This window comes from Drosophila grimshawi, unplaced genomic scaffold (assembly GCF_018153295.1).
Source record: "Drosophila grimshawi isolate 15287-2541.00 unplaced genomic scaffold, ASM1815329v1 contig_44, whole genome shotgun sequence".
In the NCBI taxonomy this organism is placed as follows: Eukaryota; Metazoa; Arthropoda; class Insecta; order Diptera; family Drosophilidae; genus Drosophila; species Drosophila grimshawi.
This window is the reverse complement of record NW_025063240.1, coordinates 21,797,625-21,812,490: the sequence shown is the minus strand read 5'-3', so window position 1 is coordinate 21,812,490 and position 14,866 is coordinate 21,797,625. Positions and strand designations below refer to the sequence as shown.

At 44.6% G+C, this 14,866-nt stretch overlaps 5 protein-coding genes across 7 annotated transcripts; 3 read left to right on the top strand and 2 right to left on the bottom strand.

The window, feature by feature from the left end:
- Positions 1-12: 12 nt before the first annotated feature.
- LOC6557251 (serine/threonine-protein kinase PRP4 homolog) lies at positions 13-4,921 on the bottom strand. 3 transcript variants are annotated; one of them, XR_004365652.2, is made up of 11 exons: positions 4,752-4,864; positions 4,210-4,647; positions 2,900-4,079; positions 2,542-2,838; positions 2,227-2,459; positions 2,055-2,163; positions 1,452-1,988; positions 1,136-1,388; positions 557-616; positions 300-369; positions 13-220 (listed from the first exon to the last, which is right to left on the bottom strand). XR_004365652.2 is itself a non-coding variant. In XM_032743005.2 (9 exons), the coding sequence occupies exons 1-8, from the start codon at positions 4,769-4,771 to the stop codon at positions 1,185-1,187; spliced, it is 3,018 nt and encodes a 1,005-aa protein (XP_032598896.1). In that variant the 5' UTR covers positions 4,772-4,864; the 3' UTR covers positions 461-616; positions 1,136-1,184. The 3 variants fall into 3 exon arrangements, 2 of the variants coding, with proteins under 2 accessions (XP_032598896.1, XP_032598897.1); XM_032743005.2 differs by lacking the exons at positions 13-220; positions 300-369 and having other exon boundaries at positions 461-616; XM_032743006.1 differs by lacking the exons at positions 13-220; positions 300-369; positions 557-616 and having other exon boundaries at positions 1,118-1,388; positions 4,752-4,921.
- Positions 4,922-5,091: 170 nt separating this feature from the next.
- LOC116806483 (2',5'-phosphodiesterase 12) lies at positions 5,092-6,995 on the top strand. Its single transcript, XM_032743007.2, has one exon. It carries the CDS (start codon positions 5,093-5,095, stop codon positions 6,947-6,949), a length of 1,857 nt encoding a protein of 618 aa, XP_032598898.1. The 5' UTR covers position 5,092; the 3' UTR covers positions 6,950-6,995.
- Positions 6,963-8,002, bottom strand: LOC6558673 (THO complex protein 7). Its single transcript, XM_001983269.3, has 3 exons — positions 7,948-8,002; positions 7,770-7,893; positions 6,963-7,711 (listed from the first exon to the last, which is right to left on the bottom strand). The coding sequence occupies exons 1-3, from the start codon at positions 7,955-7,957 to the stop codon at positions 7,006-7,008; spliced, it is 840 nt and encodes a 279-aa protein (XP_001983305.1). The 5' UTR covers positions 7,958-8,002; the 3' UTR covers positions 6,963-7,005.
- A 101-nt stretch (positions 8,003-8,103) lies between these two features.
- On the top strand, positions 8,104-8,608 carry LOC6557813 (U6 snRNA-associated Sm-like protein LSm5). Its single transcript, XM_001983270.3, has 3 exons — positions 8,104-8,191; positions 8,251-8,447; positions 8,509-8,608. Exons 1-3 carry the CDS (start codon positions 8,143-8,145, stop codon positions 8,536-8,538), a joined length of 276 nt encoding a protein of 91 aa, XP_001983306.1. The 5' UTR covers positions 8,104-8,142; the 3' UTR covers positions 8,539-8,608.
- A 51-nt stretch (positions 8,609-8,659) lies between these two features.
- LOC6557326 lies at positions 8,660-14,776 on the top strand. The gene is made up of 3 exons (XM_001983271.2): positions 8,660-9,524; positions 11,449-11,811; positions 12,048-14,776. Exons 1-3 carry the CDS (start codon positions 9,222-9,224, stop codon positions 14,043-14,045), a joined length of 2,664 nt encoding a protein of 887 aa, XP_001983307.1. The 5' UTR covers positions 8,660-9,221; the 3' UTR covers positions 14,046-14,776.
- The last annotated feature ends 90 nt before the right edge of the window (positions 14,777-14,866 follow it).

Below are 14,866 nucleotides of genomic sequence, written 5' to 3'. Positions count from 1 at the left end.
TCAAAAATTCAATTCCTATAAAAGTAAGTAAAGACCACTAAATTTCTGCTTCTTTTTCTCTCCTGTAAGAACTTTGTAATCTTATTTGATCTTCTAGTTTATCTTTTGCGTTTAGGCAATTTAAACAGGCAGTTTAACTAAAGGAAAATCTTCAGCCTATATTCATTTTACATTACCTGTTTCTGGATTTCAGTTTGGATCGGCGCGCTCCAGTTTCAATCTGCGGATAAAATATACGAGAGAAAGAGAGAATATGTTTCTCAGCAAAAAACGCGATTTTTGAAGATCAGACAACTTACGCCCCGACGTGTGGCATTGTGTCAGTTTCAAGATGCGCACTCGACTTTTTCCCAACATTTCCACCAGTTGCTGCAAGGTTCAGAAAAGACAACAACAATTAAAGCGTTTTTTTTTTTGATTCACAAAAAAACCGCATCGGTTTTTTGTTTTGTTTTAAATGGGGGCAAATAAATAGAGATAGCTGCCCATAATTTTTTAGTTTTTTTTTTGTTATGGTATAAACTGATTTTTGTACGGCCCAAAAATAAATTATTACCAGTTGTGCTGAAGGAAGCATCCTCTTTAGACGTTAAATTTCTATCAGCAGTGGGGCCCACTGAAATGGTATCAAATATTAATAACAATTTCGGTACAAACTGCAACTAGGCGTAGTAGTTATATATATACTATATATATTGCGAGTGTCTGTGTGTTTGTGTGTGTGTGTCGGTAATTGCTATGGTGGGTGTTTTGTTCTGTCATAAATACATACATACATGCATACATATACATATATATATATATATATATTTATATATATATATATAAAATGTATTATATATTACTTAGATGATATTTAATAAAATGATGTCGTAGGCACGCGCACAACACACATAACAATCTTAATCACTGAAAGAACCACTGAACTTATGTACATTTGTCCTATGCTCGTAATAATTGTATGTAGTATACATAGTAGCATTGTATTATATAATATAGATTTGTGTATCTGGGGTGAATGTGGTCTTTGAGGTTCAGTGAGAGTTGTTTTTTCTTTTTTGTTGATAACGATAAACTTGGGATAACTAACATCGTCTAACGAAATTGGCTTAGCGTCTAGAAAATATTGAATTACGTTTATTTTCTCTGTAGTTGTCTCTTCGCAGTGTCTTTCGCTCAGTGTACTACATTTTCTCCTGTATGAATGGATGCATTAGTGCCTGATTGAGAGATATACGCTTGCCCGGATCCAAAGCGAACATATTCTCCAACAGATCCTTCAGCTGTGTCACCTTGCGCAACTGATCATCGGGCAAATTCTGATCGGCGATGAGCTCCTGTTGCAAATTGCGAGACGGCTTCACAACCGGCATCACAACGATCTTCTCCTGCAAGTGCCACAAATATTAGAACAATGATTTAGGGGGATATTCACATATACAGCTACTTACCCTCTCCGTTAGCTTGTCAATCTCGTGATAGAGAAAGCTGCAGCTCTGATCAAAGTGCTGATCTTTAAACTGACCCTTGCGCACAATACGATTGGGTATCTTGCCCTTGACATCCATAAAGAATTTGAGCATTTGATTGTTGCTCTTGCCACTGAACAGAATCTTGCCCGTATACAGCTCGTAAATGGTGCAGCCAGCAGACCAAGTATCGATGCCATAATCATAGGGTATGCCCATTATAATCTCTGGTGCACGATAGAAACGCGAAACTAAATACGGCGTTATTTCATTCTCACTGATGCCTGAAGCGGAGCCAAAATCGCACAACTTCAATATTAAATTATTCTCATTGACCAGAATATTGTCGGGTTTGATGTCCGCATGCAAAATGCCCGTCTTCTTGAGCAGCTTGAGGGCGAGAAACAACTGCTGTGTATAGCTGCGCACCGCCTTAATGTGCAGACCCACATTCTTGCCATATTTCTTGAGCACCTCGCGTAGATTCATTGCCAACGGCTCAAATACCATGCACAAATGCTAAAAGTGGTAACAAGTTAATGGTTAAATAGTCTAAGATTAATAGTTTAGAAAAATAAAACGCACCTGCTTGTGAAAAAAGTGACGATACAAACGCAGGCAATGGAAACGATCATCGGGATCAGCATCGTTGAGCTTCTTTAGGATTTCCAATTCGCGCAGACCAGTTTTGTGCCTTTTGTGGAAGGGGTATCAGTTAGTAAAGAATACTACTTTTTTTTTGTTGTTGCTAACTTACATGATCTCATTGTTGCGTATAATTTTGATGGCAACGTTGGCGGAACCACGCGCCTGATCGCGACCACGCACCACATTACTGAAGACGCCCTGGCCGGTGTAGCCGCTGACAAGATAGCGATTGTCGAGCACCTCGCCAATGCGCACCCGATAATAGCCTTCGGCATCATCCCAGTTGTCGGTCAGCGCCGGATTCTCATTCTGATGCTTGCTGTGCACAATTGTGCTGGGTGACTAAAAATACGGAAAGCATTAATTGGGTTTGTTTTTGGTATTGGTTTTACAGCGCAAGGACAGTTACAAGCCTGCGACTCACATCGAAATTGGAATCGACATCCTGATCGGCGAACATGTCCCACTCGTTGCGCTTCTCCTTTGTGGCGCTATTCTTGGACGAGGAGTTGGCATCGAGTGGCTCGCTCTTATCATGTTCATCCTTCTGCTCCTGCTGCACCTGCTCCTCCTGCTGCTCCTTGACATCCCCGCTCGGATTGGGTGAGATGCTGCGCCCGCGTTCAGGCCTAGATGAGCCGGGTGAAGTACTCGTGGACTCGTACGAGTTGGATTTGCGTGGCGTTGGGCTCGCCGTACGCGACTCAGTGGTGCCAAATTTCTGCCAGGATTTAAGTGCAAATGTTAGCAAAGGATATGTTGATAAAAATCAATCAGTTTACCTTTAGTAGCTCCTCGCGCCGCTTGCGGCGCTGCTCAATGATGCGCTCCTCATCGTCGTCGTCCTCGTTGATGTCAATATCGAGGAGATTAACCTCCTCATCGCTGCTCTCCTTGTCATGCATTTTCTGACCCTCGCTCAGGGAGCCCTTGTAGCGATCCCGTTCCGCCACGCCGTTGCCAGAGCCGCGTGCACCACGTGCGCCACCACCACGATCCAGATTGAGCTGCTGGCGTTCGCGTTCGCGTCGCCTATCGGACTCAAACTTGCTGCGACTGTGCGAACGTGGGCGATTATTCCAGCGTGAATCACGATCACGATCTCGATCACGGTCTCTCTCCCGCTCCCGCTCTCGCATTCGACCAGCGCCGCCACGCTCCGTCGGCTGCTGCTGTTGCTGCTGTCGGGGACGTTGATCACGATCGCGACTATGTTCGCGTCTTTCGCGCTGTTTGTCCCGATTGATCTCTTGTCGCAGATCTTCCATATTCCGATTGTTCTCCTGATAGCGACGATGCTGAGGCTGCTGCTGTTGCTGCTCCTGGCGTCGGCGTGGCGTGCGACTGCGTTGATCACGTGGTGCACGTTCACGCGAGCGTCGATCACGTGAGTCTCGAGCATGTTGACGTCCCACTCCAGCTGCTCCAGCACCCGATGAGTTTCTTGGCTGTGGACTGGCATGACGTCGTCGCTTCTCCGGTGTGGGCGATGGTGTGCGTTGGCTACCGCTAGAATCATCCAATAATATAACATCGGTATCGTTTGAGTTATGGATGTTAGTTGGTTTTGTATTATTAACATGTTTACTAGTTGCAGTTGCCGCCGTTGCTGGCCCTGCAGACTGCGAGGAGGGGTTTGGCCTACGCTTCGCCAGCGTCTCGACAGCTGCTGACTTTGCTGTTGGTTGCTGATGAGGCTGCTCCCGCTGCTGCGGCTGCTGCTGTGGCGCCTGTTGCTGTTGCGAGTGGCGTAGATCTTGTTCGTCGTTCTTGTCGTTGTCATCACGCTGACGCTTGACCACCACCAGCTGCACCGAATTGGAACGACTCTCGTCGCCTTCGGTGTCGGACATGTAGGCGCCCAGACGCGCCTGCAGCAGCGCCTTTTGTCTCATCAGCTCCTCCAGATTGAGCTCATCATCCAGTTTTGGCGGCAACACTGGACTATCAATATCAATGGGGCTGCTTATAAAAAGATATAGAAAACATATGTTAATAATTGCTTAATTTGTTGCCAATACAATAAACAATAATTTGTTAATCATATATAACAATATAAATCATTTGTTTTTGCGACATTTGCAGCACTTACACTTCACTCTCACTGCCCGAGGAGGCGACCTCCAACACTGGCAGCACTTTATTCTGTATGGTTTTTGTGATCTCCTCGACAAGGCTGCACGGATCCGTTTGAATATTTGGCTTAATTATGCGAAAATCGGCTCCATTCGGTGCCCGAATTGCGCTGCGTTCACGGCTCGCCTGCATAATCTCTGTGAATTTACTGCTGAGGCCACCGCCGCCTCCAGTGGTGGTTGAGGAGGAGTTGCGCATTTGTTGTTTATCGGATGCATTTGAGGATTCGCTGGGGCGATGCGAGCGCTTCTTTGACTTTTTGTGCTTCTTGTGCACCTTATTGTCACTTTTGCTCGATGACGTTGACTTTTTGTGTTTTTTGTGCCTTTTCGATTTTTTGTGCTTGGCGCGACGCTCTTCTTCTTCTTCCTCGCTGTTGTCGCTAGAGTCGTAACTGCTCCATAAAAAAAAGTTAATATACATACACATACATACAGGTACGCACACACACAATCGCATATAACCTCACAAAGCCTCGCTTTTGCTAATTTTCCTTACCTTTTATCGTCTCGCGTCATTGTTTACAACTATTAGCGCATAGAGACATGCACTGCTTTTTGTTTTATTTGTGATAATAACGTTTTAATTAATCTTTGGTGCGCTTTTTGACATTTGCAAAATGCAATTGTTTCAAAACGTTTTGACTACGTTCGTTTGAACGATTACTCAAATGAACGCAGAGACTGACTATCGCTCATTTCAGCTTAACAGAGTGTTCAGGCTCATTTAATGTTATATTAACATAACAGTGCAAAGTTGAGTTGCGTGGATATCGATTAACCATTACACATTACAAGTTGATCGATAAATATATATTATTTACATCAGCCGGCAAGGGAATGCTAGCAAAATTCCACCGTTTGTTTTTCCCACGATCATTCATCCAAGCACAACTTTATTATTTACTACGTAAATCGCGGCCGAATAGCACCGTCATCGCCATGGATAAAGTGTATCTGCGCAATGCTCAGGACACTGATGACTTGCACATCACGTTCCGTTATGCCAACAAAGCACTAAAAGTGGATCGAGATTTTAATTTCTGCAGAAAAATGGATGAGCGTGTGGATGAAGCTTTGATTCGCATACGCGGCAATGTCGAGAAGGAGTTCGCCAAACGCAACAAGAAGAAGAACAAGAAGGCGGCAGCCGCAGCTGCAACAGAAACATCTGAGAATACACTGCCCGAAGCGCCAAGTGAGATTATTGTGGAACTTCAGCGAGAAGGATGCGAAGATCGTATATTGGGCATCACTTTCGCCCAGCTGCTAACGCAGATTGAAGATGGACTGAAGCTGCGTGTGCTGGACACCACATTCGATGTGGTGCTTAATCAGCCGTGGACGGGAGCTCTACAGCTGCCCAGTTGTATTTTAGCTGGTTGTCTGGTATATCCTCTGAAATTGGAACTGCAGTTTGCCAGTCGGGAACACTGTTTGGGCCAATGGTACAGAACACCAAAACCACCAGCAGGCGGCATACTCAATGAGAAAACAAAGTGGGAGCCTTGCGGAAAGGGATTGATTTATCAGGTTAAGGCCGAGGATATTGATTACCATTTAAAGTTAGAAGTTACGCCAGGCAATGAGAAAGGATTGTTGGGACCACCAACCGAATGTGTAAGCAAATCCTCCGTACAACAAGCACCGACTTCTTTCCCCTTCGAGCAACGTCAGCAATACACAAAGGAGCCACTGAGCAATCCGCTTGGACAACGAGTGGTTACCTACAATCTGCTGGCGGATCTTTATGCAGATGGCGATTATGCAAGGAACACATTGTTTCCCTATTGTCCTGCAAATGCTCTGAAAATGGACTATCGCAAGCAGTTGTTCATCAAGGAGCTGGTCGGTTATAAGGCGGATCTGATGTGTCTGCAGGAGGTGGATCTGAAGATATTCGAGCATGATTTGAGACCAGTGCTGGAACAGTCGCCTTATGGTTACGACGGCATCATGACGCCCAAAGGCAACTGTGCCGAGGGCATTGCGATCTTTTATCGCTCGTCCCGCTTTAAGCTCCTCAACAAGTATGATTTGCATTTGGGCGACAACCTCAGCACTTTGCCCATCTTTGCTGGACTCTGGAACAAGATTAAGCAGAATGAAATGTTGGCGTTGCGCATTTGTGAACGCTCCACAACGCTGCAGCTGTGCCTGCTGCAGTTGAAGGATTCGGGTCGGTATCTCCTCGTGGCCAATACACATTTGTATTTCCATCCGGATGCGGATCACATACGACTGCTCCAGATTGGTTTCTCGCTCATTTTTGTGGAGCACATCTACAAGCTGGCGATGAGAGAGCAAAAAATCGATCCCTCGAATATTGGGCTTATATTCTGTGGGGATTTCAATAGTGTGCCAGAATGTGGCATTTATAAGCTGATGACGGAGCGATTTGTCGGCAGTGATTTTGTGGATTGGCGAAGCAATGTGGAGGAGGCTGTGCAGGATGTTGAACTAAGGCAACCCTTTCAAATGAACTCAGCATGTGGCACACCCGATTATACCAATTATACGACGCTCTTTGCCGCCTGCTTGGATTACATATTCTATGAAAGCGATCGCTTCAATTTGGTGCAATCGGTGCCGTTGCCCAGCGTGGAGCAACTGAGCGAACATCAGGCAATACCTTCCATCACATTTCCCTCGGATCATGTCTCCCTCATCGCAGATCTAGCATTTAAATCTAACTAATTGCAATGTTGTATACTAATGTAAATAAATTGTTTTTATTTCTGTGGATTGTGTCTTTAACTGGCCACGGCAACATCTCCAACATGATCATCCTTTTCGATGCTCAACTCGAGGACTGCATCCTCGTCGACCGACATAGACATCGAGGAGATGGGCTCCTTGGAGCTCTCTGTGGATGACGAGTTATCCTTTAATTTGTCGCGATGGCCATCGAATTTATTGGCTCCATCCATGTTGTTTAGTTCATCGTCATCGTCATCATCGCTGACCTCCATAATGCCATTATTATCATTTAATTCGAAGTGGGCCTCGCTTTCACTCGACGACGACGACGAAGCTGAGCTGTTCTCATCCTCCAGCTGCTGTTTCAGCTCATGTATGGTATACATGAGCAGCGTGAAATCGTTGCGACGCTTCTGGAACTTGTGCTCCATCTTCTGTTGCTTTTGTGTCAGTTTGTCGATCTCCTTTTTGATGATATCGATGTGTTTCTCCGTTCCCTTGCGATCGGGCTGCTCCTCAATCAGCGAAGTGAGTAAATCGTACTCCATTTTATTTTTACGCAGCTCCTTGGCTATGATTAGTTCCTTTTTGCTCGACTCAATCTGTTCCTTGGCGATTTCGATACTTTCCTCATGTTTCTCAATCAGTTTTATATAGTTTTCATGCTCCTCCTTAATCATCCTCAGCGTTTGCACATTTTTCAAAGCTGCAAATTGACATTGCGCGAACTGCGCCATCAGACGATCGTACATTATTTGGCTACAATTTCAGATTGCTTAACAATTGTTTATAATTATTAAATTATTTATTTATTTACTTGGTTTCTTGCGAATCGTTTTTGGAGTTGGCCCATTTTAGAAACTGCTTTAGTAGCATATTCAATCTGCGGTCTTCGCCGGTGCCATCGCCATCAATTAGCAGACGCTGCTTGATAATCTCCTCTATAAAAAAATATATTGTTATTTATATTTAATATATAGAAATACAATACTTACCGTCGTTCATTGCTGTTTTTCCTTTTGCTCAAACCAAAAAACCGGCTGTTTTATGCTGATTGCACGCTTGCTTCTGCAGACATATCGATAACAGTAATCGTGTATATCGGTGCTATAGTTACCAGATTTGTATTAAGAAGCACTTCATGCGGTTTTCCTTGTTAACATTTAGTTCTTGACTGATAAATAAGTAAAATGACTGCTGTGCCACCGCCCGCAAATATCTCCACGCTAATGCCACTGGGTAAGCAATGAATTTTGTGGCATTAATAGACAATTGAAACGTTTAAATGCTGTTCGCAGAGCTGGTGGACAAATGCATTGGTTCGCGAATCCATATAATCATGAAGAACGACAAGGAAATGGTGGGCACACTGCTTGGCTTCGATGACTTTGTCAACATGCTGCTGGACGATGTAACCGAATATGAAAATACGCCCGATGGACGACGTATCACCAAGTTGGATCAGATCCTCCTAAACGGCAACAACATAACAATGGTGCGTGTTCGAGTGAAAAAGAACTATACTCCAATTATGATTTGTTTTTTTTTCTTTATAGTTGGTGCCTGGTGGCGAGCTGGCCGAATAACAATATTCCATTTACTACTGTTCAATCATAAACAACATAAACATTAATAAATCAACAACAAAAATATCAATTATTTCTAGCTGGTCACACATCAGAGCGCTGCCAGCCAGGCAGTTGGTTTATTGGGATAGGTGGCAGCACCGCGCATGTGCAGTTTTAAATTGAGCGCTCTCAATTCTTTCTACGGCTTTCGAGCATGCAACAACGGCTTGCTGGCTAACAGTCAACATGTGCCATAAATACTAACGGTAATATTCTGGGTGCATGCCCGTTCGTTCTCCCATTGTCCGTTCTCCGCTCGCCTCTGTCAGTTCAGTCCGGCACCACACTCGAACGGAAGTGGAACAAACGAAGCGGAAACACACACGACGGTTGCCGCACCGTTTTGTGGAAAACTTTTTCAACAACAACAACCAAACTCATAATAATAGCAGCAATTTTGTTTGGTCAACCTTATGACTAATTATTAATTAATAAGCGGCGAGCATTTGAAGTGAGCTGGCTGAGCCATTTTAAATTGTGTTGATTTTATTTTAAATATTAAATTTATATATAGGAAAAACTTTTAGTGCCATTTTTCGTCGGTATCTGTCGGCCTTTTTTTTCCGAGAAATTTAAACGCATAAATTCAGTTGGCCAGAATTATGATTATTGCTGGCTAGGAAATCAATATATATGTATATATGAGCAGCAGCTGCCAGAGCATTGCGACGGCGGCGAGCAGTGCGGCAACAACAGCAGCCGCCGTCTCCATGTCCGTCTCGAATGCCACCTCCGTGGGATCGCTAATTGCGGCCGCCTGCATGCAGCAGCAGCAGCCGCATCCGCACCAGCAGCATCCGCATCTGCTGCACCATCACCAGCAGCATCCACAGCAATCATCGACAACTGCATCGCACTATGTGAATGGAACGGGCAGCTTGGGTCGCTTGAAGTTTCATCATAAGAGTCTCGATGCCAGCGATGAAGAGCTCGAGTATGCGCAGGTATGTCGTGGTTGTATGTTAACATCATTAATTGATATCTATAACCCGGGGTCAGATGAGCTGCTTGTGTTGGGTTCTTGGGTTGGGGAATGGCGGGTTCCCTTGGTGGTTTTGCTGCTTATTGAGTCATAATATGAATGTCCTGCAGCGTTGGCTCAATTGAAATTTCCTTGTGGCGGGTGGTGCTCAGGGTGGTTCTGTGTGTGTGTGGGGTGTGTGTGTGTACCGTCTCTCTATACACATACTCTTGGTGGTGGCTTTTGGGCATGCTGGGAACATGGCTGATTTCGAGTGGGTGGCGTGGGTGAAGGCTACAAGCCAGAGGCTAAAGGTTGCCTCAGCTGTTTAACCTCTGGCTCGACTACATGGCCAATAGGTGGAGTTTACGCTTGGCCAAACAATTGGCCAACAAACACACACAACAACCATCAGCCGTCAACAAACACAAAACAACGAAAAGCAGAAAAAATACCGACAACCAAAGCTGCGCCTCGCCAATCAACTTTAAATAATTCAATGCCCCGGAAGTATACGAAACACACAGCGAATCACCCCAAAACCAAACCGGGGCCCCTTTCCTCTCTCCTCTCTCCTCTACCCATTAGCCGGAAATTAATTGAATCATGGTTTTTATGACATTTCTGTGCGTATTGCATGAGAAATGGAAATTGTTGCCAAAGCGCAACTTTATTATAATAAAAGTTTCGGTTACCATATGTACTATGTACTATGTATATTTGGAATATGTTATTTTTATTGTGCAGTGCACTCAAAAAAATATTCGATTCAATTACAGAGAATTTAGGATCTGAAAAATCTAGAATGGTCTAGATAGCTCGGGTTGGAGAGACCCTTTGCTGATAGTAGTTGCTTAAATATGAAAATATGTTTTCGATCTAATGAAAATAAAGTACAAGAACTTATGTATATACTAAATATAAAATGTCTCTAAGATGGTGCTGATCAAGATTATATATATATGTATGCCTAATGGGCTCGAAGATGCCTCCTTCCACCTGTTGCATTCTTCCGATTTTGAATGGCTTTGGTGTATAAACTTATAATGCAATCATATATCATATCAGTTATCTATGCTATGAAATTATTCAGTTGATATTAAATGCATTTATTTATACATTTCTGTATATATTTTTATTTTTCTAGATATATATAATCATTGCCTGAGCTTTTGTTCAGTTCTCTGTCCATTTGTGAGCATAAAGTTTGCTCTAGAAAAAACCCCTGTCACATTTCTTTGGCTAGCTGGCCCAAGAGTCCAATAACATTTATTATTTATAAATGTGCTCGGTAAATTGATAAATATTAAATGCCGAAGCAAAACTAACTTTTCACTTTTGATGCAACAAAAGGTGTTTATGACTTAAGATTGTCAGACTGACTATTCATTAAAGTGAATGTTCATTTGCTTGAATAGAGCTTTAAAGGAAGGAAAGGGAAGGGAAGGGAAGAAGCAGGAGCCAGTAAGCCATTTATGGCATTTTCATAAATGTCCTGCTGCTTTCTCTCACTGCTGAGCAATAAAGGTTTAATGAAAGGCTGTCTATTTTACTGTGAGTGTTTGTGTGTTTAGGTGTGTTTGTGTGTCTTGTGTTTGCCTCCCATTGTTCTGTCGCCCGTTCAACCGTTTGTTGCCTCAGTCTGCTCAGTGAAAGTGTTGCCTCATAGTGTATTCATGGAAAACTTTTTGATAAAAGTTGAAAAACGTGCAAATGGGCGAATAGGAAGGAATGCTTCTTCTGCCACTTCTTGCTGCCCCTTCTTGGTCAGGTCAACAGTTGGGCAAACATCATTTTTGAAACGGCAGCTCGTTATCCGCCTGCGGTTATTTGGTGTGCCACATTTGTGGCTTGATAAAAACTTCCTTGCACTTTTATTTCAACATCCTCGTTTGACACGTTTGCAGCTGTCGCGTTCCACCCATATCCTGGGTCGCTACAAGTCGGAGCGTCTACTGGCCTCCAATCCGGATGAGGATCGGCGACGTCGCACCATTATTGTGGAGAAGAAGAACGACTCCTACGGGTTTACGCTGCAGAGTTATGGCATTCACTACAAGTGCGACGAGGAGCTGGAGATGATCACCTATGTAGACTATGTGGAATATGGTGGACCAGCGTTCCGTGCGGGGATGCGCGAAGGCGACGTTATACTCTCCATCAATGGCAACGACATGGAGAAGGCGGATCACAAGACTATCGTTGAGCTCATCAAGAAATGCGATATGCGCATGCGAATGGTCGTCCTCTTTGAGGATTGTGTGCGAAAGGTGAGCAAGACTATTTATATACTCATTGAATATGGGTGAACAAGGAGTCTAGAAGTCCGTTTAGAAGACTGTCTAGAAGATTGTAAATGCATTATCTAGTAAGATATATACTTCTAAAATTCAGGGCAATTATTAGGTCTGACTCTACTCAGATCTAGTTTAGTTGTGCAACTAATAAGTAAGAAAGAAGAATTGACAAGAGTTTAAACATTTCCACATCTTGTGCACCCCTCTAGGTGGATCTGCACATGCGCTACATCCAGCTGCAGAGTCTGCTGCAGCAGAAGATGAACGAGTTGGAGCGAGTACATCTGCGGGAACGGGAGCTGCTCGAAGGCAAATGGAAGACGCACAGTTTGCCGGCGCGCAAGAAGGCGAATGCGACTACCACCTCACCAAGTGATGGCGACGGCATCTCACCCACCAACGAGTCCAATCTCAATGAGTTGACAACGTCTACGATGTCGTCGGGCTTCTATCGTCCGGTTGCCCTCTCCACGGAGGATGTGGCGAATCTGGCGCTCAGGCAACAACCGATTATAATACCACCGCCAGCACAATTTATGCTCACCTATCACTATCTGGATCCCACATATCGATATGTGCTAAGCCCCAACAACTACATGGATGGTGGTGGTGGACTGCAGCGGAGCAGCAGTGGCGATCATCATCAGGGACAACAGCAAAGATATCTGTTGCAGCGCACGGAATCGGTGGACACGAATAGTGTTAGTGTTAGTCAGGCAACCGCTAGCACCACACAGCCCTATCACAGTGCCAGCGCTGGTGTTGCTGGAGGTGGTGCGACAGTCAAACCAGTAGCCCCAGCACCACCGCCACGCACCTGTGAGAAGCACAAGCCACCACCAGCACAGTCACAGCCACCAGCCACAAAGCTGGAGAAGTCGAAACATTGTCATGTGGGTCACTCGTGTAATCCCTGCCTGGGTCACTTTCGCTGGAAGTCCGCCGAGAAGGCAACAACAGCCACTCAGAACAGCAACGGGGGCGGGGACAATGTCAGCTTGGATGCCTACGATTTGGCCAGTCCCTGCTGCGATACGCAGTGTGTGCCAAGCAGGAGACGTCATCGCCAGCACAAGGAGCACGGACACAAGCACAAGCATCGCGAGCGGGAAAGGGAACGCTCCGAGACAAAAGAAAAGCATCCTCCGGCAACAACAACATCCAATGCACGTACCAAATCCCAGTCGCATGCGTCGCCAGCGGCGGCAGCTGGTGCTGAGCGACCGGTGAATGCGCATCATCATCATCACCATCACCATCATCATCGGCATGGTCAGCAGCAGGAGCAGCAGCCGCCACATCATCATCAGCATCATTATCAACAGCAACACCAGCAGCAGCAGCAGCAGCAGCCGCCATCTCAATCCCAATCCCAGGCGGGCAGCATGCGTTCCCGTTACTTTGACTTGGCCTCCGGCTTGGCCAGTCATTGCAGCCTCCATTCATGCACTTCCAGTGAATTTGCGCCAGGGGATTCCGCTTCGTATACCACCTCCATCAGCACGGATACCCTGTTCTGGGAACCAAAGAGCGAGGCGGCTCAAGCGGCGTCCCGTCAACATTCCACCAAGTCAAGGCAATCGTACGAGCAGCAGACGCCTTCCCAGCCACATGTCCAGGGGCATCATCATCACCATCCACAGCAGCACTATCATGTGACTGCGACACAGGTGCAACCGTCCCAGATCTATCCCAATACCATGGCCTATGTGCAGAAGCCTAAGTCCTGGGATAATTTGGCGGCACAAGGTTTTGGCTATGGTTATCTGGATACGGTGGCCATGAAGCCGCCGGTTAAACTCCAGATTGCCCAGCAACGGCATTCGATGCCGCGTCGTAATCCGTATGGTCGCTTCTCCACCTACGGCGATGTGGAAAACTATGCACCGCCACCCACCGAATTTGTGGGTGAGCTGACAACCACAACGACAACGACCATCACAGCCAAATCCACGGAGGAGCTGCTCGCAGCCTGTGATTGCTTGACACCCCAGCAACAGCAGGCGCTGAAGGCAGCCCAATACCAGTTGAGTCAAACACAGAAGTTGTCGCATCAGAACTCCTGCCAAATGGGCTACTATTCCCATCTGCCCAGGCCCACAGCAGATGTGGGCATCTCCACGGGACAACCACAGCAGCAACAACAATCACAACAGGCAAATAATGGTTGCGATGTTGCCACCGTATCGGAGGCAACACGCTTGTAAGGGTCTCTGATTCCAGTAAACAGAATGAATGCACTCAAAGGATTCAGCTGAGTGAATGCTAGCAGATGACTCAGTTTTGCTCAATTTTCAGAATGCAATATTTCATTTAGTCATTGTGAGAGCCTTTCCACAAACTAAAGATTTCAGTAAAAGTAAATTTTAATTAAAGATTTCTGATTCAGCTGAGTGAATCCTAGAATATGATTCAATTAGTGATCAATTTACAGAATGCATCCATATTTAATTCATTCAATATGAGCGACTCTCCACAAACTAAAGATTTTAATTGCAGCAGAAGAATTTCTGCAGTTGAATTTTAAGTAAAGACTTCTGCATAGATTGTGCTTTAATCAAAATAGTTCTTAAGTCCGAGAAGAATTTCTGATTTGACTACTGTACACATCTAAGCTCATTCATTTGTTATTCATGAGTGCATTCATCTAAGGGAAGAACATCGAAATAATTAGCAAACTAGTTTTGGTTGCAACTGTAACTAAGCCAAATTTTTAAATTTTAACTAGCACTTGAAAACAGTTAGGAACAGTTAAAGCGAAACAGGTAATCCAATTTAAAATCATACATATATAAATATATATAGATATATGATATATGAAGACGCATTACAGTTTCTGAATTTCTAGATTAATTTAAAGACTGAAAGCTACGCGTATATTTTAAAAAGAGAGAATAGAGAAAGCGAAGATTCTCAAGTGCTTAAGTAGAGAGTTAAAAGTTAGACATATGATAAATACATATAATATATACATACATATATGCATGTAGCTATTGTTTTTAACATATTGTAGATATACTTAATATAT

Bases quoted from the DNA above. Each gene is read 5' to 3' on its own strand.
- LOC116806483 (XM_032743007.2), top strand. From the start codon at position 5,093: ATGCTAGCAAAATTCCACCGTTTGTTTTTCCCACGATCATTCATCCAA.
- LOC6557326 (XM_001983271.2), top strand. From the start codon at position 9,222: ATGAGCAGCAGCTGCCAGAGCATTGCGACGGCGGCGAGCAGTGCGGCA. The intron at 9,525-11,448 runs GTATGTCGTGGT...ACACGTTTGCAG, and splicing joins AAGAGCTCGAGTATGCGCAG to CTGTCGCGTTCCACCCATAT. The intron at 11,812-12,047 runs GTGAGCAAGACT...GCACCCCTCTAG, and splicing joins TTGAGGATTGTGTGCGAAAG to GTGGATCTGCACATGCGCTA.
- LOC6558673 (XM_001983269.3), bottom strand. The intron at 7,712-7,769 runs GTAAATAAATAA...CTGAAATTGTAG, and splicing joins AACGATTCGCAAGAAACCAA to CCAAATAATGTACGATCGTC.
- LOC6557251 (XM_032743006.1), bottom strand. From the start codon at position 4,771: ATGACGCGAGACGATAAAAG. The intron at 2,164-2,226 runs GTAAGTTAGCAA...CTTCCACAAAAG, and splicing joins ATACGCAACAATGAGATCAT to GCACAAAACTGGTCTGCGCG. The intron at 1,989-2,054 runs GTGCGTTTTATT...TACCACTTTTAG, and splicing joins GTCACTTTTTTCACAAGCAG to CATTTGTGCATGGTATTTGA.
- LOC6557813 (XM_001983270.3), top strand. From the start codon at position 8,143: ATGACTGCTGTGCCACCGCCCGCAAATATCTCCACGCTAATGCCACTG. The intron at 8,192-8,250 runs GTAAGCAATGAA...TGCTGTTCGCAG, and splicing joins CTCCACGCTAATGCCACTGG to AGCTGGTGGACAAATGCATT. The intron at 8,448-8,508 runs GTGCGTGTTCGA...TTTTCTTTATAG, and splicing joins ACGGCAACAACATAACAATG to TTGGTGCCTGGTGGCGAGCT.